This window comes from Octodon degus, unplaced genomic scaffold (assembly GCF_000260255.1).
Source record: "Octodon degus isolate 3935 unplaced genomic scaffold, OctDeg1.0 scaffold00192, whole genome shotgun sequence".
Classification (NCBI taxonomy): domain Eukaryota; kingdom Metazoa; phylum Chordata; class Mammalia; order Rodentia; family Octodontidae; genus Octodon; species Octodon degus.
Window position 1 is genome coordinate 4,537,442 of NW_004524768.1, and position 26,761 is coordinate 4,564,202.

Genomic DNA, 26,761 nt, shown 5'->3' on the forward strand with positions numbered 1-26,761 from the left:
CATAGCAGCAACTGGCATGTCATGACAAGCAGCCCATATTCGGAAGACCAGAATGACAGGCACTCCAAGCATGAAACTACTATTACAAAATACCATCTGCAGAAGAATTAGATTTTTGATTCATAAATTTTTTGAACTGTTTTCTTCTTCTAGATTGAATTAATTTCTGTTCTAATCTTAATGAATCCTTCCTGTCTTTGCACTTTGGGATTCATCTTCTTTTACTTTCTGAGATGTTGGAGGTGCAGCATTAGGGTGTTTATTTGTTCCCATTCTCTTTTTGTAATATGTACTTTCCCAGCTATAAAATTTCCTTTAGGAACTGCTTTCACTGCATCCCACAAATTCTATTAGGTTGTGCCTAAATATTCATTGAGTTGTAAATATTGTTCATTTTCATCTGTGACCTATTAGTTGCTGAGGAAGGTGTTGTTTATTTTCCATGTATTTATGGGGGTTTTCTGGTTTCTTTTGTCATTTATTTCTAGTTTCATTACACTGTAGCCAGATAATATGCATAGGATAATTTCTATTTCTTGCATATACTTAAGCATGACCTGTGGCCTAGGTTGTTGTCTATTTCAGGAATTGAACCATGTGCAGCTGAAAAACGTGTATTCATCTGTGGTTGTATATGTATATATCTGTGTATTTACATATATGTATATGTCCCCTAATTCCATTTGTTCCAAGCTCTGATTCAGTTCTGCTACTTCTTTGCTAATTTTTTGTCTGCTTGACCTATCTTTTTGGATAAGGGGGTGTTAAGGTCTCCTGTTAAGATTGTGGTATTGGATATTAGGTTTTTCATGTCCATTAGGAAATGTCTAATATAGTTGGGCAGTCCTGTGTTTGTTGCATACATATTTATGAGTGTTACCTCTTCTTCTTGAATTTTTCCCCTAACCAATGTATAGTGGCCTTCTCTATTTTGTTTGAACATTCTTCGTTTGAAATTGAGACTGAGAAAAGGATTGCTACCTGTGCATTTTTCTCAGATGCTGTGATGTGTAGTAGTTTTTTTTTTATCCTTTGACTTCAGCCTATTATTTTATTTATGAGTTGTGTTTTTTGTATACAGCATGTTGGATTTTGTTTCCTAATCCACTGTGACAGTTTATTTCTTTTAATTGGTGATTTCAGTCTATTTATATTGATGGTTATACTTGAGATGTATTGACTTATGATTGACGTGTTACTTATATCATGCTGTTTACTCCTTTTTCTCCTATATTCAACTGTTTGCCCTATTTAGTGGGGTCTTCTGTTCTCATTCGTGGAGTCCTGATCATTTTTGTCCCTCTCTAGAATGTCTTTCAGTAGTCTGTGTAGCGTTGGCTTTGTCATGATGAAATTCTTTAGTTGTTTTTGTTATGGAAGTATTTCACTTCTCCATCAAACTTGAAAGAGGGTTTTGCAGGGTATGGTAGTCTGGGCTGGAATATTTTTACATAGAAGACTTGAAGTTCTATGTTCTTCTTGATGTCATGAGTTGTGAAGAAAAGTCTGCCATTATTCCTATGAGTTTTCCTTTGAATATAACCTGTTTCTTTTCTGTAGCAGCTTCAGTATATTATTCATGTGCTTGGTTTCTGGGATCTTGACTATTATACATCTTGGTGTGTTTTTAATTGGATTGATATGTTTTGGAGTTCTGTATGCTTCAGTTAACTGAATGCCAGATTGTTTCCACATATTTGGGATGTTTTCTGGTATTACTTCTGTCCATATTCTTTTTATAGTATCCTTATTGAGTCCTTCTCATTGATGCCTAGTAGTCTAACATTGTTCCTCTTTGCATCGTCTGGAAGGTAATGAATTATTTATTCTTGCATTCTAGTTGTTTTTAAGAGATCTTTTCTTACCTTTTCACTAGCTGTGACAGCGTGTTCAAAATCTGAAGCTCTATCTTCACTTTCACTTAAACAGTTTTGTAAGCTTGTGGTTGAGCTTTTAAGTTCTTCTAAATCTCTTTTACTCTCTTTCATGTGATCTATTTATTTCTTATATTGCTCATTCAAGGATTCCATCTTTCTTCTAATCTCCTCTATTTTTTATCAGTCTTCTTGAGAAGCAGTTATTGTTTCATTCTAGTTATCCTTTCTTTTTTTACTTGAGATTATTTCTGATCTGAGTTCCTCTACACCTTTCTACAGTTGATTCTTTACTTAAGACGCTATTAATTCAGACATTTCATCTGTGCCATTCCCTATTTCTTCTGTGCTAGTGTCTTCTGCACTTGTTCTCCGTGGGCTCAGTACCTGGAATTGCATTTTGCTCCTTCTCTTTGTCACTTTGTATATCTATGTCCTCTGACCTTTGTTGTAGAGCTTTGCTGCAGTTATAGCATTATCACTTACTGAAATTCTTACCCAGCAGAGATTATATGATTAAGGCAGTTATTGTTTTGTATTAACCAAACTATAATAAACTTATTATAGTTTATTACTTTTGTAACTAGTGGGTTTGTATTTTAGACAGCAGGAGCAATTATTGTGTCTATATAGCTAAGCAGATATTAAATTGGGAATTTGTATTTAAGTTAGTTCTGCCACGTTCTGTCTGATCACCTCCCCTTGATGTATCTAGTATTTTCCTGGCAGACTAGTTCACCCCGGTTACCTTTTACCCAATCTCTCAGTCCAGAGAGAAAGAAGGAGGATGCTTTTATAGTTCTGGGTCTAGCAAAGTGTCTCAGCTTACTGCGTACAGAGCTATGAAGTTTGAATTCTTCCAGTCATGCCTGTCTTGGCTCTGGCTGCTGTGCTCATTTTCTTCCTGCTGTAGCCCTTGGAAGTGAACCTGTTGTGCCCCTCTGACAAGGTGATCTGCTCCTGGATTAGCTAGGTGGTTCTGTCCCCTTCTGCAGGGACTTCAGCTGCAGAGCTTCACACCAAGCCTGGGCTTGGTTTGGAGGTGTCCAGAGAGTAGGACAAAAGGACTCACTCACAAGCCTGGGCTGGGTCCAGAGGGATCCAGCAGGAAAAGGGGAGCATGGAAGCTCTCCCATGTACTCACAGGGCATGGACTTGTGTTTTGTCTTGAGCATTCCCTAGAGCACAGGCAAAGCTCTCACATGCTGGGCCTGGGCTGGTTCTGGAGGGGTTTGGAGAAGTCCTGAATGTAAGGCTGAAGTTCTCCCTCAGACACCAGGCTTGGGCTGGGTTGGGAGGCAATTTTGTAATTTTTGAAGCTAATACAAACTTTCTAATGCATCTAAGTATCTACAGTTTGAAAATGTTATGTTTATGTAGTAAACTATATACTCACCAACATCTATAATATACATATGTGTATAAATGTATTTATATATAATGTATATGACACAACTTTATAAATGCTTGATATATTATCATATAGTATTACTATATTGCTTAGGTTATCTATAGTCCTATTTGTCTCTTGACCAAAAGTTTCTTGGACTGAAACTTCCAAGTGTTTCCTTTGAATTTCTTGTAGTATGCTCTGTGAATGGGGTTATTGTGGTCTTTAGTGCAAAACCACTCATAACTTATATTTGTTAGCAGTACATGCTTAAGGTCTATTGGCCTGAATTTTATCTTAGTTTATGCAAGAATTACTCTGTTTTTTGTTCTTTGTGTAGTTTTTTGTGTCACTGAGTTTAGGTGCACCCTGTCATAGCAGTTTTTTTTTTTTTTTTTTTTTTTTCTTTTTAAGACAGAGTCTCATTCTGTAGCTTAAGTTGAGCTGAAATTCCTGTTTAACTCAGGCTGGCCTCAAACCCATGATTCTCCTGTCTCAGTCTCCCAAGTACTGGGGATGTAGTGTGAACTACACCTGAACAAGTAGAGGGAACTACTTTTTCTTGGAGTAGATAGAAAATGCAGGTACATCTACTGGCATTATTATTTATTCTCAACTTCTGTTTTGTATCTTCTGTATCTATTGTGTCATGTTATTTTTTCCCTTTGTGAGTTCAGAATTTAGAAATGTTTGTCTTTGTCCTAATTATAATCAAAACTCCTTAGCAATGGGTCTCTGTCAATTTTTTATCATTTCCTTTCACATTTATTTGATGTCCTTGCACTCAGTTAGCTGAATTAATAGGTCAGCTGCAGCTTTCTGCCTTCCCTTTCCCATCCTTCAGTAATTAGCATCATTTCCATTTGTCAGATAGGTACCACTTACACATTAGTTTGTAAGTATATTAGTTTGTAAGGTAACATTGTTACTTTCTAGTTTTACATCTAATGAAGTACTTATTGATGAACAATTCTTTGGTGAAATTTAACCATTTCTTGGTGTCTCCTAGTGATGCTTCAGGAATACAACACTGACCTCCACATTTTCATTTTTCTGTAACTTGTTACTTGAAAGACACCTTCGTATATATAAAAGCCTTTATTCACACTTTTTTGAATTTCTGGAAAACACTGCACTTATTTTCCCCATATGCTGCTTTTGAGATGACTTACTTTATCTGTGTTTCAGTAATCCCTAATTTCCCCACACAGTTGGAGAGCTGGAACATGCAGGTGTAGGTTATGGATATTTTTACTTGATGTCATTATTATATTGTTTTTTTCTGGCGGTGATGTATGGAGATACTTAGATTTAGGGGATCACATTTTTGCTTGGATATCTCTGTGCTTCTGCACCAAGGTTTTATGTGCACCAGGAAGGACAGTCTCAGGCTCACACACTGAATTTTTGATACTCAGCGTATCTTTGATTTTGAAATGTTACAACTGGTAGGTTACAAAAGCAGAATTGTTTCCCTTAGAACATAAACTCAATGTACAATGTTTATGTATAAATGGAATTGCAAATCTGATGGGAAAAATGTACCTTAAAGCTCTACTTTTCCTCAGTTTGAGCTAAATCTAGTTATAGATAATAAAGGTGTGGGGGGAGATTGTTCTCTTTCCCCTGTAGCCAATGGTTTTGAGTAGAGATGGTTTTCAAGTGGTTTCCATGCCATTTTCCCAAAGCCACAGCCTTTAAAATACAAGATCACTGACAAGACAAATTATAGCTGTCTTACTCTTTGTAAAACAGAAATCTATAGCTTTATTCAGATGTGAAATTATTGTATTTTTTCAACATTATGCCTGTTCAATATTTCTAGAAAATACACACTTTTTGTGATATATGTTACTTGATTGTAATTTTGTTTTAATTTATTTATTTATGTGTGGTGTTTCTATTTTATACATTTGACTTGTAAATAAGATACCATTTCAGAAAAGAGGCTGCTGATCCAATCCTTTTGTTTTACAACTTAGGAGTTTTACATAAACACATTAAATAAAGTTTGCTGGGAAAAAATCAGCAAGAGAATCTACATGCAAGGTTTGTACCAGACTCCAAAATTGGGTCACTCTTACTGCTACTACTTCACCAGGTACATGCTCTATAGATAGCAGCCAGACTCTCCAGAAACTTGAATGACATCACACTTATATGCTAAATGAAATCCCTCAAGTGGCTCTATATCTTGTTTAGTAACAGCCAAAAGTTCTTAACAATGGCCTGTGAGGCCCTATGTGATCAGTGTACATGATTCAGCATCATCTGTATCATGTATTTTTCTCCAAGTTTATCTCTTACTTTTATCCTAATTCACTGAACTCTAGTTCTATTAATCTTTTTTAAGAGGCTTCACGCAGTAACATCTCCTACCTTGGGGCCTTTGCTATTATCTCTGCCTAGAACATTTTCCCATATTCCCACAAGACTTGGGTCACTTTGCTCTTTTAGGTCTCTGAAAATGCCATCTTCCTGAGGAAGTCTTCTCTGATCATCTTCTATAAAATAACAACAGGCTTAGTCTTTTCCATGGCACTTATTACACTGACATATTTATGCATGTATTACCTGCCTCTCCTAGTTCCAACATAAGCTTTGTAAGGGCTAGGGCTGTTTTTATATACTGCTCAGTTCATGGTACTAGAGACAGTGGCATAGAATTAAGCATTTAAATTTGGTCAAATTGTGCTTTCATCATTTGTAAAACTTTCTTGTACTGCCTATGAGAAAAAAGTAAAATAGTGACTTAAGGCTCCTAAAAATGAGTATTTGCATAATTCTCATGGATTTGGAATGAAGCTTCAGCTTCCCAACAAGTAGTTTACTTTAGTTGTATAGTTCACTTCTTTAGTTCACTCCAGTCCAGTAGGATTTAAAATAAAGAGGTGGAGAATATAGTCAATGCAAGTTATTCTACTGTTATCAAGGACTTCACTGTCCACACAAAATTTCTTCCTTCCCATCTCATTTAAAAGTTTCCCTTTCAAAAATGTCATGAACCACTAGAAAAAAACTGAATTCTAGCATTGAAATGAGCCTATATTAAATCTCTTTAAGTTGCAGATGAAAATAAGAATGGGAGCCAAGAATGGTAGAGCATTCAGAGAGGCTGAGGCAGGAGGGATAGACCAAACTGGACAATATACTGAGTTTAAGGCCAGCCCCAACTACATAGAAAACCTCTCAATCAGATTTGAATCTTATAAAATTTTTTATTTCAGTGTGAAAGAATGCAGGCAATGGGATAATGATTGAAATACACCTCTACATGAAATTGCTATTAATTTCTCACTGGCCTAAATCCTTATAATTTCTTTAGGCACATCTTTGAATTTTGTGTGCTTTGATATACAAGATAGGTTCACTTCTTGTGGCCATTGAGTAATGAAAATTATGTTTACTGGCTACATTCCTTTAAAACTAAAGGCATCTAGATTCTTATGTTGTCTAGTATACTTTGAACTCATCCTTCAAGATGGTCAATTATGGTATAGGGGAAGGATATAACCTAGAAAAATGAAATGCAATGGTACCAATACTCCATAGACTTTTTAAAATTACTCACAATCACTAGACAAGATGCCCATTTACTGCCAATTTGTCCTTTCACTGCTGTCCTATCTGATACAGATTTCCTCCAAAACTGAAATGGATTCACACAAATAGATATTACATGTGCACTCCCACTATCAAAATAGAGAAAGTAGTTCCACTATCAAGATTACAGGAAGCAGTTAAGGGGACGTTGAGAAAAGCACAGTCCCATATACAGTAATAAACATCTAATAATTTCCCATTCATTTATGAATTATTTTCATAAGATTAGCATTAAAAATATAACCAAATACATATATAACCTCAAACACCGAACAAAATTTAGTCTTTGCTTATTTTCAGATGATGTCTCAAGAATGACAAAGGGTGGGAGGTAATCCCCCTATACCCATTTTTTCAACCATCCCATCCATAGCTCTTCATTTTTTTTTTCTATAATTTTATTGAGAAACAAATAGCAATGAGAGAGTTTCAAATCAAGTTAGCAGGACAGTTTCAATAATACACTGCATATTGTCTTAGTGGTTATTCATTGTACAAGATGCAGGCATGATATTCTGCTTTCAAATACTATTAGAACAAATCTTTCTATTCACTAAATTAAGAGAATGTAGCTGTATATCTGTCCTATTTTGAATATACAGATACAAAATGGTCGTTCATTTGTATTCCCTTTTTTGTTTAGTTTTGTCATTTAAATATTATAGGTGTGTGAATTCAGCAAAATATTCCAAAATAGTCCAGTAGTCCATAATAGTGGGTTTTCTGTAAGACTGGCAATGCCAGAAGTTGTTGAGTTGACCCTTTTACAGCTCAGCATTATTAATATGGCTTTATTTTTTGTACTTTATTTTTATACTTTTTTGCTGGATGATTAAGACCAAGATAAAGCAAGACCTATGTAACAAGAAATGCAGCTTTTGTATCTGATAAGGTGAGTCAAATCCCCTCCGGACTTATCCTGAAACCCTGTACCACAGTTTGTAGATCCTTTGTCAGTGTCAGCCATGTGGATGAGTCACAGCCATTTCTTGACCAATTTGCTTCTGGGAAAGCCTGAATGTTTTCTCTCCATGTGACTCTCTTTAAGTACACTCTACATCATCGATCACTTTCCTCTGTGGCCCCATAAGCTCCATCAGAAAATTTGCGACACAACTGACTTACATGATGTTATATAGTATAGGTTCTCCTATGTCCTGAGTCTTCACTGACCTTGAAAGGCTAGGGTAGGCTATTCTTGCAGCCCTCCTTTTTCTCTAATTTTTGTTTTGCAAACTTAGGTTGTTAACCCTTCAGAAGAGAAGCTTATTGTTATTACCCTACAACCTAGACTGTTGAGCTTAACCTTACTGTCTACAAACATCTTAGGCATAACATGGAACAGATATTTTTCATCAAGTATTGATATGTTGAACTTTAAGTCCCTACTGAATATGAAGAAAAAAATTAAAATCTAAACTATATAAAAAATAGGATTAAACAATTACATACTTTTACACAGAATCTAATCATATACAGCATTGTAGCAGGATAAAAGTTCAGAAGTATTTTTTTTGTTTTTTGTTTTTGCTTTTTTCTTTGGCTGGCTCAGGATGCCTTTAGGGTAGGTCTGGTAAGGATTGAGGATCTGGGGATTGAACCACAGCATCCTGATTGCTTTGTTTAAGCAGTCACTTAAACAACTGAGCTAAAGGGCAGGCTCCCTCATTTCTTGAACTGTGGGAGGCTCAATAACTCCAGGCCTCCAATCCTATAGCAAGTGGGTTTCCAGGTTCCTGTGAAACTGCCACATCATGACTCTGCGCCACGTATCCCTTAATGGTCACCTGAGTGCCTCTGACCTATAAAATTCTCTTGGTGCATCAGCATCATTAGTGACGCTGACTTCCTCTTCCCCTACCTCTGCTGAGCTAAGCTCCTAATTCTTCCTACCCCGCCTACTTCCCATAAGTCTCCTGCTATGCCCCGGAGGTGGGACTTCTGTCATAGCTCGGTTGCCTAGTTACTTGCGCCTTTTACCTGCCAAAGTCATTTCCCTATATTTCCACTATATATACCCAGTTTCCTTTGAATAAATGAGACTTGATCAGAGTCCTGTCTTGTCTTCATTTCTCGCGTCTCCTGTCCTTTGTCCCCTCAATTCCCCGCTCCTCTCCCAGGTGACCTTCGTTGACTGACCCACTGGCTCGAGACATTGAACTACCTTCGTTTTCCAAAGAGGTAAATGTGAGTCACTCCAAAAGACTTTTTGGGAAGACAGGCTTGAATTTGTGGGTCTTCCCCAGTTGATTCAAGATGAACTGGGTTGTACTGATGAACTGCTTAACACAGTTCACAAAACAGGCCTCAGCCCACATGTTCAACTTTGGCCCAGGCTTGTCCGTGTACTCTTCCCAGCAGAACAAGGTCATCTGGTGCACCAGCTGCTGGAAGCACTGCTTCTGAGTCTCCACCTTGATGAAACACTGCAACTGTGGGTTCACTATACCCATACCTGCCGCAGAGGACAAGGAAGAGAAATCCATCTCAGCTCAACCACACCAAGATGGACTCAGCACCTTGCTGACCTTCATGAGTCTTGGCAATCAAACTAGAACCACAACCCCCTGCCTCGGGGTCCATCCTGTGAGTGTATCGAGTCATCATGAGGCTTGCACAGAGCCTGTCCCATAGCAGGTCCTCCCCGGCTGCCGGGCTAGTGCTGTGTTCAGCCCAGGGCTGCTGGCTCCTAACAGGCTGGCCACAACCCAGCTGCAGCACCAATATAATTTTAATATAAAGACACTATATTTGTTTCTTTTTATTTAAAATGTTGGTGTGTAATAGATTAAAGTAATATATTGTTCCACCACCTTTTCCAGAAACTTTTGTTCATTTTTACAAAAAGCAGCAAGAAACAGTTAGATGCTATTTTGATATATAAAGTATTATAAAAGAAACCAAAATGTAACTAGTCTTACCTGTTTATGAAAAAACATGACTCTAGTATTTTTTGTAGCCCTAAATGGCCAATGCTTAAATTAGAAATCTAAGAAATGTGATATACATTCTTTGGTTGTATACTGTTAGAAAGCTTTCTGTTACTGTAACAGAACACCTAAGAAAAAGAATGAATAGTAGAAAGGTTTATTCTGCATCATGGTTTCAGAGATTCTCAAGATGAACCAGAATACCATGGCAGTGGGAACATGGGGGGCATTGGGGCAAGTCAAAAAGCAGAGAACCACTATCTGGGTATAAGATACATCCCTCAAAAGCATGCTAAGGATCCATTCCTTTCAACTAGGCCCTGCTTCCTAAATTTCCATCATCTCCTAATATCCATCAACTATGACTCCACCAACAAGTTAATGCACTGATGAGATCAGGGTCCTCATTATTCAATTCCCAAAGCCACCACTGCATCAGAATGAAGCCTTCAACACATGAGCCTCTGGGGGCCATTCCAGATTTGAGCCACAATGGCTATGACGAAAAGAACTCAGGACTAAAGCAAAAGCACATGCAAAAATACTGCTGTAGATTTATAAAATATTTTTGAAATTAAGATATTGTACTATTGAGCACTGCTTATGCAAACAGGGTGATCATCAGGAATGTAGGTTTATTTCATTAAAAAACAAAACAGATTCATCCCCTAGACAGTACTGTATCCTTTAAAGCAGCAGTAATCACAAGGCACATCTCTACAAAATACCTTAAGCAAAATAGAAAGTAAACATTAAAAAAACGTGTCATTTAAAAAGATGTAGAAGACCATTTGTTAATATGAACAGATTATAAAAGTGACATTAGTTTTTACAATTTGATTCCTTTTAAATAAGATAAAATTAATATTTATGTACTATTTTTTGGACAAATCACAAACCTTTGTAACACTTAACTTTGTCTGCTAAAGAAAAAACAGCTACACTATAGCTTAAACATTTATTTTTAAAGCTTTCATATCACTTTTAGATATGTGGCACTCATAAACAGAAAGCTGTAGTTTTTTTCTTCCTAGTAAACACATTATATTAAAAAATATTTGAAACATTTAAAAATATCTAGGACATGATTATATTTTTGGATCAACACAATAACGCTCTTCATATAATAAATAAAAAGTTAACACCTAATAAATGTTAAGGTCAATATTTGTATTAAAATAAGAACAGTGATTGATTTGAATTATTGCTCACTTAAGGGAAATAGAACAAATACTCTGGTTAGGGATGCTCAAATTAGAAATGGTATCATAACAGTATCCACTGTATATAAAATTCTGGGGTACAAATATAACGAAATTTATAATTACATAAAAGTGCTCCTTTGCATATCAGCCACCTTAAATAATGCAGAATGGAAGATGTGGTGGAATTACCACTTTAGTAGTAAACTGTTATCACAAAGTGCTCTTCTTAGCATTAATTACTACAGAGCCATTTTTATGACATATTAAGTTATGCTTACCGAATCATTACCACAGAAGAGAAATTAAAGCTTCAGTGTCAACAAAAATAACATAAAGCAGTACTATGATAAAACATTTAAACAATACCAGATAGAGGAAATTATACACTTTGGTAAGTGGTGTCATTAGTCTTCTTTAAACATCAATTCCTAGGTATGTAAATGTTTCCTTGTAAAATAATGAACATCCACTCTTTTCTCACTCACTCATTTGTTCTATTTCCACACTGCTTGGTAACAATCCCACTAGACATCACTGAGTTCTCCTGATTTATCTGAGGAGTCCTGTCTGCATGTCCATTGTGGGGGCCACTGTAGCCTACAGCAGGACAGCCTGTGCTACCTCCTTGATGGTAGATGCAGCTCTCTTCAGCTCTTCCTCTGTCTGTTCCACGGTGACCACAACTCTGATGCTGAAATAAAGAAAGACATATAAAAATCGAATGAGAGGCTATGCCAGAAGTCAACCATCTTTAGATGGCCAGGGAGTGAAATTTAGTCACTGCCACTTGTTTACCTAAGTAATACTCTGTTGGTACTTAACTCATTCACTACCTCTTGTCTACAACTACAGTGGTGTTTCACTATCATGGTAGAGGTGAACAGCTGTGACAAGGACTGCATGATCTGCAAGCCTAATGTACTTACTGTCTGGCCACTGGGAAAAGTGGCTAGTATATGGCTTATACTCTGGTATGTATGTATTCACAGTGATCCAGAAACTGAATAATCAACTGCCAAAAGTAACACCAGGCACAAAAGCAGGAACCTAACATTTCTCAAACTGATGGGTGGTTGTTCACATTCATAATTAAAAAGCAATGTAGATGTCCTACAATATTTTGAGACAAGGTAGACATTTTTAAGATTTTAGGAACTTAAAGGAATGAATTTGCCAGGTACAGATAGCTCAGCCTGGGTAACTAAGTGAGATCCTGTCTCCAAAACAAAAAAGGGCTGGAGATACTGCTTAATGAAAAGGCCTGGGATATAATCTAAAGCATTTTCAACATCATTTTCTTTCACAAATAAACATCTGCTTCAGCTAGTGAACATTTATTTACCTAATATATTTGTGGGTGAAGCAACAAAAATAATGAGCAAGCATAGCTCCTGTCCTGAACACATTTTCACCAAATATATACAGGATCAGCTTTCACGGTAAATGTGGTAAAAAGTGTGAGGAGCAGAGCTTTGAGCTGCTGCCTGAATGGAACCCCAGACCGAGCCTGGGCTTCAGGAGCTGCAGAGCATTCACTCTTCAGGATTCTCCTGTGTCTCCCTAGCCTGCCTACAGCTTTTGGTCTGCGCTTAAAGATGTATCTGGAAGTCACCATGACACTGAAAACACTGAGCAAAGCTCATACCACACATTTGCTGAAGGGCTACAAGGCCTACCACTGCCTGGCAAAGGCAAACACATTCCTGGATCCATGATGGGCTCTTATTCCAACAAAGCCACCTAACGTTGACAGTGCATTTAACACCCCTATTCTACTAATAAACTCAAAGCTAACTAAGTCTAGTCTCTGGCTCAGATCATTTATGTTAGCATAGAGTTGGAAAAAAGCATCTCACACAAAGCCTATTTTATAAAAAAGTGTTATAAAAAAGGTTTAACTTACTACCATCCTGAAAGTGCAAAACAACGTTTTGTGGATAAACTTTTACACCATGGCAAATGCACAATTCTAGGTGGCACTGTTCAAAGCTGGGATGTCTGAGCTCATTTCTTCAGAGACAAGGCATCATTTGATCTCAAAAACTTTAGTGATGTCTGAGGACAGAGTTGACTGTGCCTCTTTCTGCAATCTGACTCAGGGCCATGGCCTGAGTTTCTCTTTCCTCACCTTTCACTGTGAATGTGTGGACTATGGCTGTGGCCCCTCCCCACCTTCAATTTGCTTTCCCAAGGTGTTGTGGTATTGGCTGGGTGAAGTATAAGTGCGCTCTGAGACTGTGTCCACTTCTGGCAGGACTTTCCTTGCAGCTGTAGCTGTGGGAACAGCAGGCTGCCCTTCAACATGGCAGACATTAGGTGGATGGAACCTGTTTGCCCAACTTCATTCTTGGGATCCCACATATTTCTGTTACCTGAGGTGCTTTTCAGTTAAAATTAAAAACATGCGGTTTGAGAACTGGTAATGTGCTGTATTTTAAGGACACTCTTCCTTCTTCTGCGAAGTCACTTAGGCATTCTCAAAACTATTTCATGTGAAATGTAAAGGAGGAAAGGAAATTGAGGTCCTATTTTAAGTCAACCAACCTTGGAGGAGGGAGCCATTTTTCTTCTTTCTCCAAGTAGCATGCTTGAGTTAAAGCAATACTTTTGTCCATGCACTGCAGGCAGAAAAAAGGAAAAATTAGCAACCTGGATTTCAGGACACTAGTAGGTGGAAGAAGATACTAAGAGAGCCCTCATCAGTGGTTTAATTCCAAATGTAACTGCTAGGAGACAAAACAAATATCACAAGAACATCACAAATAGCACTCATTGTCCATAGAGCTTTGTGCAACAATGGGGACATTTCTGCAAGGCTGCATGTCTAATTTTATACACTTTTGTTTGGTGTGAGTTTACATAGTCATTGGTAGCTTGGGGGTGCCACTTAGATGAAGTTGAGTTCTAATGCAGGGAAACAGTATGAGCAAATCCCCAAGGATTAACCACGAGCTGGACTTGAGAAAACCACCAGTAGGACTACATCAGGGAGAAACTGCTGCACTTCAAATACACACGTAAATGACTACATTTGTGAGTTCTATTTGGGCAAGGTGCTACTGGGCACTGAAATGTTTAGTGTTAACCTAGTTTTTGATAGTTTGCTTATACATTTACTGTCAATAATTCTTTTATTTATTAAAGTTAAAATGTTCTCTATTAAAATAAAGGGCCAGCCAGATAGCTCAGCAGACTAAAGTGCCTGCTTAGGCAGAGCGCAGCAGCTGGGTTTGATCCCCAGTGTGCTATGCTGGCCCCACCCCTGGGGTGAGCTGAGACAGCAATTGAGATTGGGCGTCGTGGCGTGCATCTATAATCCCAGTGCTTGGGAGGCTGAAAACGGGAGAATCATTATGAGTCTGATCCACGTAGTGGGACCCTGTAGATCCTGTACTAAATACATTAAATAAATAAAAATAAAATAAAGCACAAAAACTAGAGTGGATAGGTTACAAGGATTTCCTTTTGTAGCAATGGAAATATTGTGCAGTTAATAATGGTTGTAGAACCTTGTAAATATTCTTGTATACTTTCAAAGAGGTAAATTTTATGGGGGAGGGACAGTATAAAGGAAAGAAAATCATCCCAAATGCCTGGCAGTAAAATTACTTGCCCGAAGAAGGACTGTGTTGTCAGTTATGATGGAGGGACAGCACAAACAGCCTCCTGTTAACTTGTCTCTCCGGAAGTGTACTAAAGGCCTGAGGCCTCACAACATCTGATCTGACTTTGCCTGGCTCTGGCCAGGTAAGATACAGTCCAAACCAGAGCTTAGTTTGAAAAACAGCACTCTGTTGAGTAATTCAATGTAAACTTAGCAAAACTCTTAGTTGTGCAAAATGTAGGAAGAGTTGATGTGTGTGATTCTTTTTGTTCCAAATAAGAAAAATAGAAGCAGGACAAAAGATGGTAAGGATTTTGAAGATGCAAGCTATTCTGTAAGATGTTTTTCCCCCCATAAATGAGGTTTCCAGACAGCACTTTGTTCCCTGAATTGTATTCTCAATCAATACTCAAAATGATTCCCTAAGATAGCCAGCATCATAAGGTGGCCTACAGCTAGAAGCATAGGATCTGAGAGCTGCCCATAGACTTTTAACTTCTATTTTGGTTCTGTGGATAATCTACATAAGCAAAACATGTTAATGTTGTTATCTCATGTACAAAAGCCCCATGTCTCTGTTTGGAACAAAGCAGTTTACCTACTCCAATTAAGAACAATCACCCAAGGGATTTAATATGGACTGGACACACTGGAATATAGAAAAGGTCAGTGTTATACCACAGAACCATGTTCAGACAAAATCCCGAAGCAGACTGAAGGAATTTGAATCTTGTGGGACTCAACACAAGCACATGCGGCTCACCAGGACCATTCTCAGTCCTGCAAATGAGGGCTACTCTGTTGAAAACACCAAACTCACCTGTCACGTGAATATAACACATGGAGTCTGATGTATGCTAGTTTGTTCATCTGGTTTATACTGAATTTATAAACTCACTTTGGTTTTACCTTTGTCTAAGAACTTGACTCACAACTTACTTTTTGTTTGCATCGAAAAAACACCAGGGCAGTGGCAGTCAAGGAGGCAGTGGGATGCTTCTTTTCTATAAAGGGGCCTCTCTTCCCACAGGACCACAGAGCTAAGCTTGAGGGGCTACAAAGCAAGATAAGGCCAACCATGCTGACCAATCACTCTGACAAGATTGCCTTAACTAGGAATCTCAGGTGTTAGCTGTTCTTATTTCTGCTTTTTAATACAATGACCCCAGAAGTTCACCTACTGTGTGCAGTCCTCAGTAGAACCTTATTCTGGGTTATGTGGTTCAGACACTGGAGAATGAAGGATGGCTGAAGAAGCTTTGCAGCCAGTGCCCCTCATAGCTTGGTCTGTAAACTGAACAGCCAAGTGACTGACAAGCACCTGGCTGAGATATCACACAAATGGAAGAAGCCTGGAATTGGATCTTGCTTGGAAAAAGGCACATGATAAGTGGCAGCCATCAGGAACTCAAGAGGCCTGACAGCACTGCCTCAGGCAAGGAATCTAGTGATGGAATGCAACCCTTTTTCATCCTCAGAGGTATACTACAACAGCTGTGGTAGTGCATACCTGTACCCTCAATACTCTGGGAACTGATGCTGGAGGACTGCAATTTTGAACCCACTCTAAGGAACCTAGTCACTCTGGAAGACCTTGTCTCAACAAAAGAAAAAGAAAGAAAAAAGAAAAGAAAAGAAAAGGCTAGGGATGTGGCTGAGTGCAAAAGCACTAGGTTCAATGTCCCCTCCCACCTCCAAGCCACTCAGTACCTCAGGCCCATGGAGGGTTCTTTACCAGGAGGGGGAGCCAGACTCTTGGAGAGGGGCTCTTGGAGGTACTGCTTAAGTCAGGGTAAGAGGCTTTCCCAGATGTAATCAGTAGGGAAACAAAAGATTTAAACGTACTTCCCAAGTTAAGAGTATTACAAGGTATTCCTTCTTTCCTTCTTAATTACAAGAGCATTATGACTTTCCAATGATAGTTAATGGCTGTCTCTGAGATGTACTGGTGCTCCCACAGGCCAGCAGCTATCTGGGAGTGTGAGTTCCACACACATATTCCCCAGTTGCATACATCAGAGTTGTGCAAACAGCGAGCAGGTGAGTTGTTTACATGGCTGACTACTGCTCAAAGAGAAGTACATTTAAATACAGTGTGGTACTGTGGAACTGGCCCCACTGGAGGAAGTGCCCATGGTCTGTTTGTATATCACCCTCCAAACCAAGTGAAGGCAGGGAGGAAGGGGCCAGAAGCAGCACAATAGGCCCATGTCATGAATGTGGTGACCAACAACTGCCATCATACCCTATCTCTTGGGGGAAAATGACATGAAAAAACTTCTGAGCTGTGGGGAAGTTCACCCCAGTAAAGGAACGCTTACCTGACTTATGATTTCCTGAAGCAATTTTACATCTTTTTCTCGATACCCAGTGCTGTCTTCCAGTTGTAGATGAAATGCTGGTGAAAAGGACTCCCCCACCACTTTCAATCCTGAAATGCTGAGGAAAGAATCACACACACACATGAACTCTTTCCAGGCTCAAACCTCTCACACAGCAATGATTCCGAAAATCTGTACCGTCAAGGCCCATGAAAAGGAGCATAACTGGTGACTGGTGTGAGCACCACATGGTAGAGTTTCAATTTGGCTAGAGAGAGAAAAAGAGGTAAACTGCATCCTCTATATAGTGTTTCCCAGGCCAAGAAAATGGGAGGAAGGTTCCCTGTTCCTGGGAGGACACTGTGACCTCCTGCCTCCCACTGTGAGTCTGCACACTCACTTCCTGGCCTGCCTGTGTATGTCCTCACACATCTTCCCCAGGTCTCGCTGGACCTGGCCCTTGGTCTCACCATTTCCTAGCTGATTTGCTCAGTGATGCTGCTGACTCCAGCTAGAGCTGTTCATGCATATCATTACTTCAGGCAAGAGTCTGCTCTCTCAATTTTTATTATTTATCCCACTTAATTTCTTCGTGGACTACATATTACAACTTAGAACATTATGCCTCCTTGCACTACTGGGAAGTATGGATTCTTAGGAGTGTAGAGTTGTGGAAGGTCGAAGGTCACTGGGGCATACCTCAGAAGAGGACTATGCACCTCAGCTGCTTCCTCTCCCTCCATTTCTGGACTCATGAGGGGTGCCTCTGCTTTGCCATATACTCCCACCTTGCCAAATTCTGAAGAATGAAGCCACTTGATCAAAGACCAAAAACTCCAAAATCAGGAGCCAAATTGCCTTTTCTCTTTATCAGTTAACTGCCTTCTTCATGAAGGCTTACAATGCAGCTGTGTGTCAGAATTAATCTTATGGTTTTCAAAGCACTGTTGAACGTGAAAAATTTATCCTTTTTTAAGTGTAATACATCATGCCAGGAATTCTCAATAAATCAGACTTCAGGGGGCCTGCTAGTTACCTCAGTTGTTTAAGCACCTGTCGGAAAACCCAGTCAGGCTTGCGGGACAGTGGTTTGCTTCCCAGCTCCACATGCCACACCACACCGCCAAGGCAGCATGGGCCCACCAAAAAAAAAAAAAAAATCCCTTTCAACTTTTCAAGCAGGCACAGGGGCAGGGTGTGTGTGTGTGTGTGTGTGTGTGTGTGTGTGTGTGTGTGTGTTTTGATCCCTGGGCCTGCCATGCTGGCCCCATCCCCGGGGTATGCTGAGACAGCAATTGAGACTGGGCATGGTGGTGCCCATCTGTAATCCCAACACTTGGGAGGCTGTAAACAAGAGAATCACTAGGAGTGTGATCTAATAGCAAGACCCTGAACACCTGTAGATCCTTCCCTAAAATACAGGGAAAATAAATAAATAAATCAGATTGCAGATCTGAGACACAGAGCACTCTTCAAAACAAAAAAAAAAATTTTCCCTGCCCTTACTTGGTTGCTGACTCCGCATGCCTGGGGGGCGGGACCAGCAAGGCATGTGCTGCTGGAGATCCATCCCCAGTTCCTGCGCTTGCCTAAGCAGGCCTTAGTCTGCTGAACTATCTCACCAATCAGGTCTAAGTCAGAATCTTAGCATCAAGGGAATTTGGGATGAGGAGGAATCTACTAGATTGGATATGACACACTTATAGCACATGTTTTCCTTTAAGACAAATGCTGTAATGAAAAAGTTGTTTTTTCTAAGCTCAACACTTAGTATTCAGGTTTACTGCAGAATTGGCACTCTGTGATAAGTAAGTAGTTTTGGGTTGCAGTCTAGGCACTTATTTCTAAAAGGTTCATTTTCAGTTTTTTTTTTTTTTATTTTATTTTACGGCAGGGTCTACCGGGTGTTCAGGGTCTCACTACTACATCGGACTCTAGTGATTCTCCTGTTTACAGCCTCCCAAGTGCTGGGATTACAGGTGTGTGCCACTACGCCCAGTCTCAATTGCTGTCTCAGTGCAGCCCGGGGATGGCGCCAGCAATGGCAGGCCTGGGGATCCAACCCCCGGCCCCTGCAGCTGCTTGCAGGCGCTTTAATCTGCTGAGCTATTTGGCTGGCCCCACAGTTTTAGGTATAGAAATTATACAGTCTGTTTTCAAAACCCATCTGCTGTATGAATTTTTAATTATCAGTTTTCTTAGGTCCTGTTTTCTCACAACAAAGCTTAAAAAAATGCTTTTCAAATAGATCAAATGATCTGGCTTCTCCCGTGTACACAGGGAACACCGTAAGCCCTAATCTAACTTGCATTTTAATTAGATGGGCTCAGTTTATGGTACGCAGGGCAGGCAGGTGGAAGAAGGAATGAAACAGAGTACTCTGTCCCTGCTGCTGGATGCTAAAAGTCACATGAATTTAACTAAAACCAACTGGACACAGAACTGTAGTTCAGTTCAGAAACAGAAAAGTTGTGTTTCAGAGCCTATTATGTATTCTTTGACAAGTTGGCAAGCTTATCATTTTACTCAAGCAAAGCAACTGTATGTGTAGGGTCCAGGGCAGCAGGATACCAGCCAGCATTCTGTGACAAGGTGGGGACTTCCAGGTTCTGACACCCAGACAAAACAGCACAGGCTGTCAATGTTCCCAAACTCTGTGTCGGTGATGGACAAGTACATCTCCGACTACAGAAATTAAAAGAAAACTACTTGAATCTGAACACTCAAAGCAGTACTTCTGAAAATATTTAGTTGTATTTATGGCAAAGTACATAATAAAAGCAGTAAGCTAAATATAAGAGGAAAAACAATGAAACAAGAGCACATAAAAATACACACACTTCACAATATAACTAAAATTAATATATTTACATGTATATAAAATATATATAAAATATAAAAATACGTACACATACATCACAAAACAAAAACTGAAAGTGCTAAGAAAAATCCTGAAAAGGTTATCCTGAAAATGGAAACCACAGAATACAAAAGAAAATAAAAAGGGGAAGCAAAAACATGAGAGAGTCAGAAACTACTCCCAACTCCAGGCACCTCAAGCCTAGACGTCCTTAAAGGGTGAAGGCCACCTAACTCTGAAGAAACCAATGATCAGGCCATGCCCTACTCAATGGCTCCCTGAAGCAGAAAGAGTAGAAAATAAACTGGGCATAGTGGCAAATATCTATCATCCCAGTACTTTAGGAGGCTGAGGTAGGAGGATTTCAATTTCCAGCCTAGTCCGGTTATTGCAAAAGAGTAAGTCCCTGTTGGAAGAAAAAAGAAAGGAAAAAGAAAGAAAGAAAAAGGCAGACTCAGGGCAAAGGCCCTGGGTTTAACCTCCAGTACTGTTTAAAAAAAAGGGGGGGGGGCGCAAAATGGTCAAATCATGTATTAAGTTACCATAGTCTATTTAAATTACAAATAAAGATGTCAAAATTCAAATTTATTTTATTTTTTTGTGATATTAGGGATCAAACTCAGGGGATTGAACTTGGGACCTTGTGCTTGCCAGGCAGGTGCTTAAGCCACTAAGATATCTCCTGGCCTTACAAATTTAAAAATCAGCTAACTGTAGAAAAATATACTGTAGGGGCTGTCTCAGGAATATTCTGATAATTTAGCATTGGTAATAAATCCATATAATTTAGGCCTGGGGCGAATCTATTATCTTAGTAAATATGGAAAATATCTGATACAGTTCAAAATCTATTTCTGATTAAAAGTAAAAAGCTTCCAAACCTTGAAGTAATTTGATAAAGGAGATTGACCAAAAACACGTAGTATGTTTTATACATAATGAAGAAATGCTCCTATGCTGAGGGAAGAGTGTCTGCTATTATGCTTACTACTCAATACTGTGATAACAATGCCACACAAAAGCAATTAAAGACAAAAAAATACACACATGAATGAACTGGGAAGGAAAAGACAGAAAACCATTGCTGCTGATGATAGAACTTCTCTGTACATCATTATAAATGAATAGAACAATTAGTGGAACTAAAAAGAGTTGGATATAAGATCAGTGTAAAGAAAATATTTTTATAAGTCACCAAAATCAAATATAAAATATAAAACATAACCCTATTTGCAATGGCAACTAAACTGATAGGACATCAAGAAATTCTCTCCAAAGGCTCCATAAAGGCACAGGGGAAATAAAATATTTAAATTCTACTAAAGAACTCAATGGTGGAGCTGTGATATAGCTCAGCCTGGAGAGTGGCTATTATGCATGAGTCCCTGGATTCGATTCAGAGCACTTCCAAGCCAACTAACCAACCAACCCAGCAACTAACCACAGAAGAAATTACAATACAGATCATGTTCATGGGTGATAATTTCCTCCAAACTAATATATTAATCAGAGAATGTACTGCAATCACAATTAAAATGCTAGTAACAATTTTGAAAGAACCTATATTTTAAAACCAACAGACATAAAAAAGCAAATGTAGTAACAAAATCTCAGAGAATTGCACAAATAATGTAAACACTGATGATGTGGAAGAGATGGTTCAAAAACAGGCCCCTGTACAAATGAGAAAGTAGCACATGATGAAGACAGCCTGCCCCGGCAGAAGAGAGGATGTGGCTTATGTACGTTATTTGAAAACTGACCTCACACTTTTCTTGACCTCAATTTCTTCCTCTAGCCTCCACCCCACTTCTGTAAGAGTTATTTAAGCTTGCCCAATTCTGCTCTTCACAGGCTCTCTCAAACCCAGTTCAGCCAGGCACCTCGCACTCCTGATCCCCTGCCAAGTGTCCAAGTCATAATTAGCTCCACATTTGGAATAAGGACATTCAGTTACCATGCCTGGCCCACAGGGACACAGCGCACATCACATGCTGACCTATGCAACCACCTTTTTTTTTTTTTTTTTTGTGGAACTGGGGATTGAACTCAGGCCCTTGTGCTCACCAAGCAAGCACTTATTCTACTGAGCTATCTCCCCAGCCCCAGCAACTGCCTTCTTCACCTGCATCCAAGCTTCATATCAAATGCTTTGAATACAATCTATGGGCTAGTAATTCAGTGCTCAGACTTTTTTCCAACTTAACACCTGTGCACCCTGCAGCTGCAATGCCCTGGATGCCTAATGAGCACCACCAGCACTGACCTCCTCACCTGTGGGCTCCTCCTCAGCTCTATCCACTCCCTCACCAGCTGATCCATCTAGTATCATATAGTCACTCAGATCAAAAGCTGAGATCAAGGCCAGTCAAATAGTTCCATGGATTAAAGTGCCTGCAAGCAGGTGCAGGGGCCAAGGGTTCAATCGCAGCACCTGCCGTGCCAGTCTCGCCCCCAGAGTGTACTGAGACTGCAATTGAGACTGGGTGTGGTGATATGCACCTGTAATCCCAGCTCTTGCGAGACTGTAAGCAGGTGGATTACTAGAGTCCAATCTAGTAGGGAGACCCTTAACATCTTGTAGACCCTCCCTAAAATACAAAAAAAAAAAAAAAATGCTGAGATTAACCTGGAGTCTTCTTTTTCACCTGGCATAGGAAATTCTGGCAGACCTAGCTGACTCTACTTCCAAAATATATCTACTTTAAAAACTTCTCACTGCTATAGCAAAGGTCAAATTTACCATCATCTCTTGTCTGCATCAATCTCACTACTTCCCTTGCTTCTGTTCTTACTGCTGTACAATGTATCATTCCATACCACAGAATTATCTTACTGAGATTTAACGCCAGCTGTGCCGTGTTAACCTTTTTGTTCAACACCAAACCATGGATTCTAGTCTGAGCTGGAGCTCCTGCCATGGCTTACATGCCAGTTACTTCACCCTCACCTTCTACTAGGTTCCCCACTTTTCTTTCCTATCACGATGATCTCCTTGCTGCTTTGTTTATCTATGGTCCTGTACCACAATTCTTTAGTGCTTTTATTATGAAGTATTCATGGGGTCCTGAACGAGAAGATATTAGGTAGAGAAATGGGTCTGAGGCCTGAAGTCCTGAAGTGTGGTACAAAGCAGACACAAATCTGTTAGTTGCTCACACAGAGGGGTCATGGAACTCTCTGAAGCTTTAGGTGTAGAAGAAGCCAGTTTTCTGACTATAGGAAAAGAACTAAACCCTAAAGAAAGCCTTTAAAGAAGTTAAATGCAAGGAATTGAAAGATGTAGAAGGAAATCCACAAATTTGGTGTTATAAAATCTAGAGGACAAGAGTAGCCACCTATGCTAAAGACACAGATATCAGGAATTAAGACATCACTAATATGAACTAGGATTGGCACCACGGGAATCACTGAGGGCCGCCACACAGCAGTCTGGATAAAGTGTAAGGAAGCCAGAGCTCAGCAATGTTAATGGGAGACATGAGGATGTGGAGAAAGTGTATACAACTCTTGAAAAGATCTGCTACAAATGGAAACAAAGTAAAGAGGTAGTTGATAGGAAAGAATGTGGATTGCAAGCAAGACAATTACAGAAAAGAAAATAGAGAGGACTTGACTGCTACTAAAAAGACTAGGAAAGCAGAGGAGTGACAAAGCAAAGGGAACAAGCAAAGGTGTTTAGTCTTTAAGAAGGGAGTTTCTTAAAAAGAAGGCCAGAAAGGATTTTTGGCTACCAGAGAGAAGGTTAGTTAAGTTTCCCATAGTTGTGCAGATCTGTTTGAAAAAACAAGGGAATTAGTAAGTCTGTCTGTCAAAGACAGATGGATGGAGCAAAGACAGGGTAAGGAATCCTAGAAAGAAGGTGTCAGAGCTAGCAAGATGCAGGCCTTGACTTCAAAAGGGCAACTAAGGGTGATAAGTGTACAATGAGTTGGCAGATTAATATTTAATGGGGCTGGAAGATAGCTCAGTGGTCTAAGGGCCTGCCTGGCAAGTGCAGGGGCCTGGGTTCAATCCCTGGGATGATATGCTGTGCCAGCACCACCTGGGGCATGCTACACTGACCACCGAAACTGGGCATGGTGGCGCAGGTCTGTAATCCCAGTGCTGGGAGGCTGAAATAGGATCACTACAAGTACAAACTGTGTAGAGAGACCCTGTATCAAATTAATAAACAACAACAACAAAAAAACAAAAACAAACAAAAACAAAAAACCCCACAAAGGCAAATAGAACCAATAAAAATATATCCTCTACCATAAATCATGCAAGAATTTCTCTTCAGATACTACACACACACTCAAGAGCTGAAACTGTCTCTACCCTTCCTTCTTCTGCCAACAACTGCAATTCACTCATTAAATACTTTGTAATTTGATATAAAAAAATAAACACTCGTAAGATTCACTTCAAATCTACCTTTTCATGTTTCAACTAAAAAGTTTAATTTACGAAAAACACAGATAGTAATGACACTAGTGCCATCTGATGACTCAGCATCTAACACAGGTACCCTTGTACCTGTGGTGATGTGGACAGTTGCTCTAATGTTTACCTTATTTCTTGTGGAAACATGTTGGGTTCTTATTGTTATCTTCTATGTTACTGTAATATTTTATCAATAAGTTAATTTTTAGGAGTCCTAGCTGAGGCCCGGTGAGTGTGTGGGAGAGCTTCTCACTACCCTACGCCAGCGGATCCCAGCCCAGGCACAGCGTGGGGTAGACCCTCTTCCACCCCCTTGAGACGCGCCCCACCACTCCGCAGCAACGACCCCACCCCTCCCGCCGAGTAGGAATTTCTGCCACTTTCTGGGGACCCCCAGAACCAGTCCTAGCGCAGGGACGGTGAGTGTGTCAGAGAGTTGTCGCTCCCCCATACTCCACATTGTCCCCTCCATTTCAGCTCAGGCCTGGCATACAGGCCTAGGGTAAAACCCTGGAGCTGCAATCCCTGCAGAGAGTGTAGAGGATAGAACCACCCAGCTAGTCCAGGAGCAGAAAATCTTGCTGTAGGGGCAAACAGGTTCACCCCCAATGGCAGCAGCAGGAAGGAGCTGAGCAAAGCAGCCAGACCCAAACCTGGCACAGCTGGATAATTCCAAACTTTGTAGATCTGAACCTGAACTTCAGTACGTGCGAAGGTTATAACTGCAACAAAGATCTACAACACAGGTCAGAAAACAGTGCAACACAAAATGATGAGAAGGAAAAAAATGCAACCTCAGAACACAAACCCACCTGTAACGAGTGCAGAGGACACTAACAAAGAACAAATTGGGAATCACACAGCTGAAAGTAAAGAAGCAACAGCTTCTGAAATAAAGAAACAGCTGCAGAAAGGTATAGAGGAACTCAGACTGGAAATAAAAAAAGAAATCTCTGAATTAATAACATCTGCAGTAAAGAATCAAACACAGAAACATATGGAGAAAACCCAATGCCAACCCAGAACAAGTGCAGAGGACACGAGCTCGGCTCAAATGTATGAATTAATAGCATTGATAGTAAATAAGCAACAGCAGAAAGTTATAGAGGAATTCAAAGTGCAAATCTTTTCTGAAATAAAAAAAGAATTCTCAGAACTCATAGCATCTGAAGTAAAGAAGCAACTACAACAACATAGGGAGGAAACCCAATATGAAAAAAAAAACACTGCAGTAAAAGAATTTATAACTGCTTCTAAAGAAGACATTGATAAAAAAAATAGAGGAGATTAGAAAACTGACGGATTCCTTGAATGAGGAATACAGGAAAGAAATAGATCACATGAAGCACGGTCAAAGAGATACAGAAGAAATTAAAATCTTAATCACTAGCTTGCAAAACCATGTAAGGGAAAGTGAAGACAGAGTTTCAGATCTTGAAGATGCTGGTGTAGCTAGTGAAAAGGTAAGAAAGGATCTCTTAAAAACAATGAGGATGCAGTAAAGAATAATCCATCACCTGCAAGATGATGCAAAGATGAAAAATGTGAGACTAACAGGCATCAATGAGAAAGGAGTCAATACAAATGACATTAAAAAAATATGGGCAGAAGTAATAGCAAAAAATTTCCCAAACATGGGGAAACAATCTGACATTCAGTAACCAAAGCATACAGAAAGCCAAGCACCCTCAACCCAATGAAAAACACACCAAGACATATAATAGTCAAGATCCCAGAAATTCAGCACAAGAATAATCTACCGAAAGCTGGTAGACAAAAGAAGCAGATCACATTCAAAGGAAAACTCTTCAGAATTACGGCTGACTTCTCTTCACAAACCACGCAGGCAAGAAGAGCATGGAACAGAGTACTTCAGGTCCTCTATGAAAACAAATTCCAGCCCAGACTACTATATCCTGCAAAACTCTCTTTCAAGATTGATGGAGAAGTGAAATACTTTCATGACAACAGCTAAAGAATTTCGCGATGACAAAGCCAATCCTACACAGGCTACTGAAAGATGTTCTAGACAGGGACCAAAATGATCAGAACTCCACAAATGATATCAGAAGCAACCAACTAAACAGGGCAAGCAATTCAACACAGGAGAAACAGGAGTAAATGAACAGGTAAATAACATGTCAATCGTAAGTCAATACATCTCAATTCAAACCATCAATGTAAATGGACTCGATTCATCAATTGAGAGAAACGGACTGGAACAGTGGATTAGGAAACAAATTCCAACAATATGCTGTATATACAAAAAACACATTTAACTCATAAAAATATTCATAGGATGAAAGTCAAATGATGGAACGCAATACTACATGCCCCAGCACCTCAGAAAAAAGCAGGGGTAGCAATCTTATTCTCAGACTGTCTTACCTTGAAACAATGATCAACTGAAATAAAGAAGGCCACTATATACTAGTTAGGGGAAAAATTCAAAAGGAAGAGGTAACACTCATAAATATGTATGCACCAAACACGGGAGCACCCAACTATATAAAGCAAATCTTAATGGACATGAAAAATCTAATATC

The 26,761-nt window shown here is 39.5% G+C and overlaps 1 protein-coding gene and 1 pseudogene across 1 annotated transcript in view; both read right to left on the reverse strand.

Moving 5' to 3' along the window:
* Positions 1–9,059: 9,059 nt before the first annotated feature.
* On the reverse strand, positions 9,060–9,353 carry LOC101563756 (annotated as a pseudogene).
* A 1,059-nt stretch (positions 9,354–10,412) lies between these two features.
* Positions 10,413–26,761, reverse strand: part of Sptlc1 (serine palmitoyltransferase long chain base subunit 1) — a 77,168-nt gene continuing 60,819 nt past the window's right edge. Inside the window, exons 13-15 of the mRNA XM_004644099.3 lie at positions 16,928–17,045; positions 13,547–13,620; positions 10,413–11,693 (exon numbers count right to left, since the gene is read on the reverse strand). Coding sequence (XP_004644156.1) covers positions 11,600–11,693; positions 13,547–13,620; positions 16,928–17,045 — 286 coding nt within the window. The 3' untranslated portion in view covers positions 10,413–11,599. The remainder of the gene's footprint in view (positions 11,694–13,546; positions 13,621–16,927; positions 17,046–26,761) is intronic.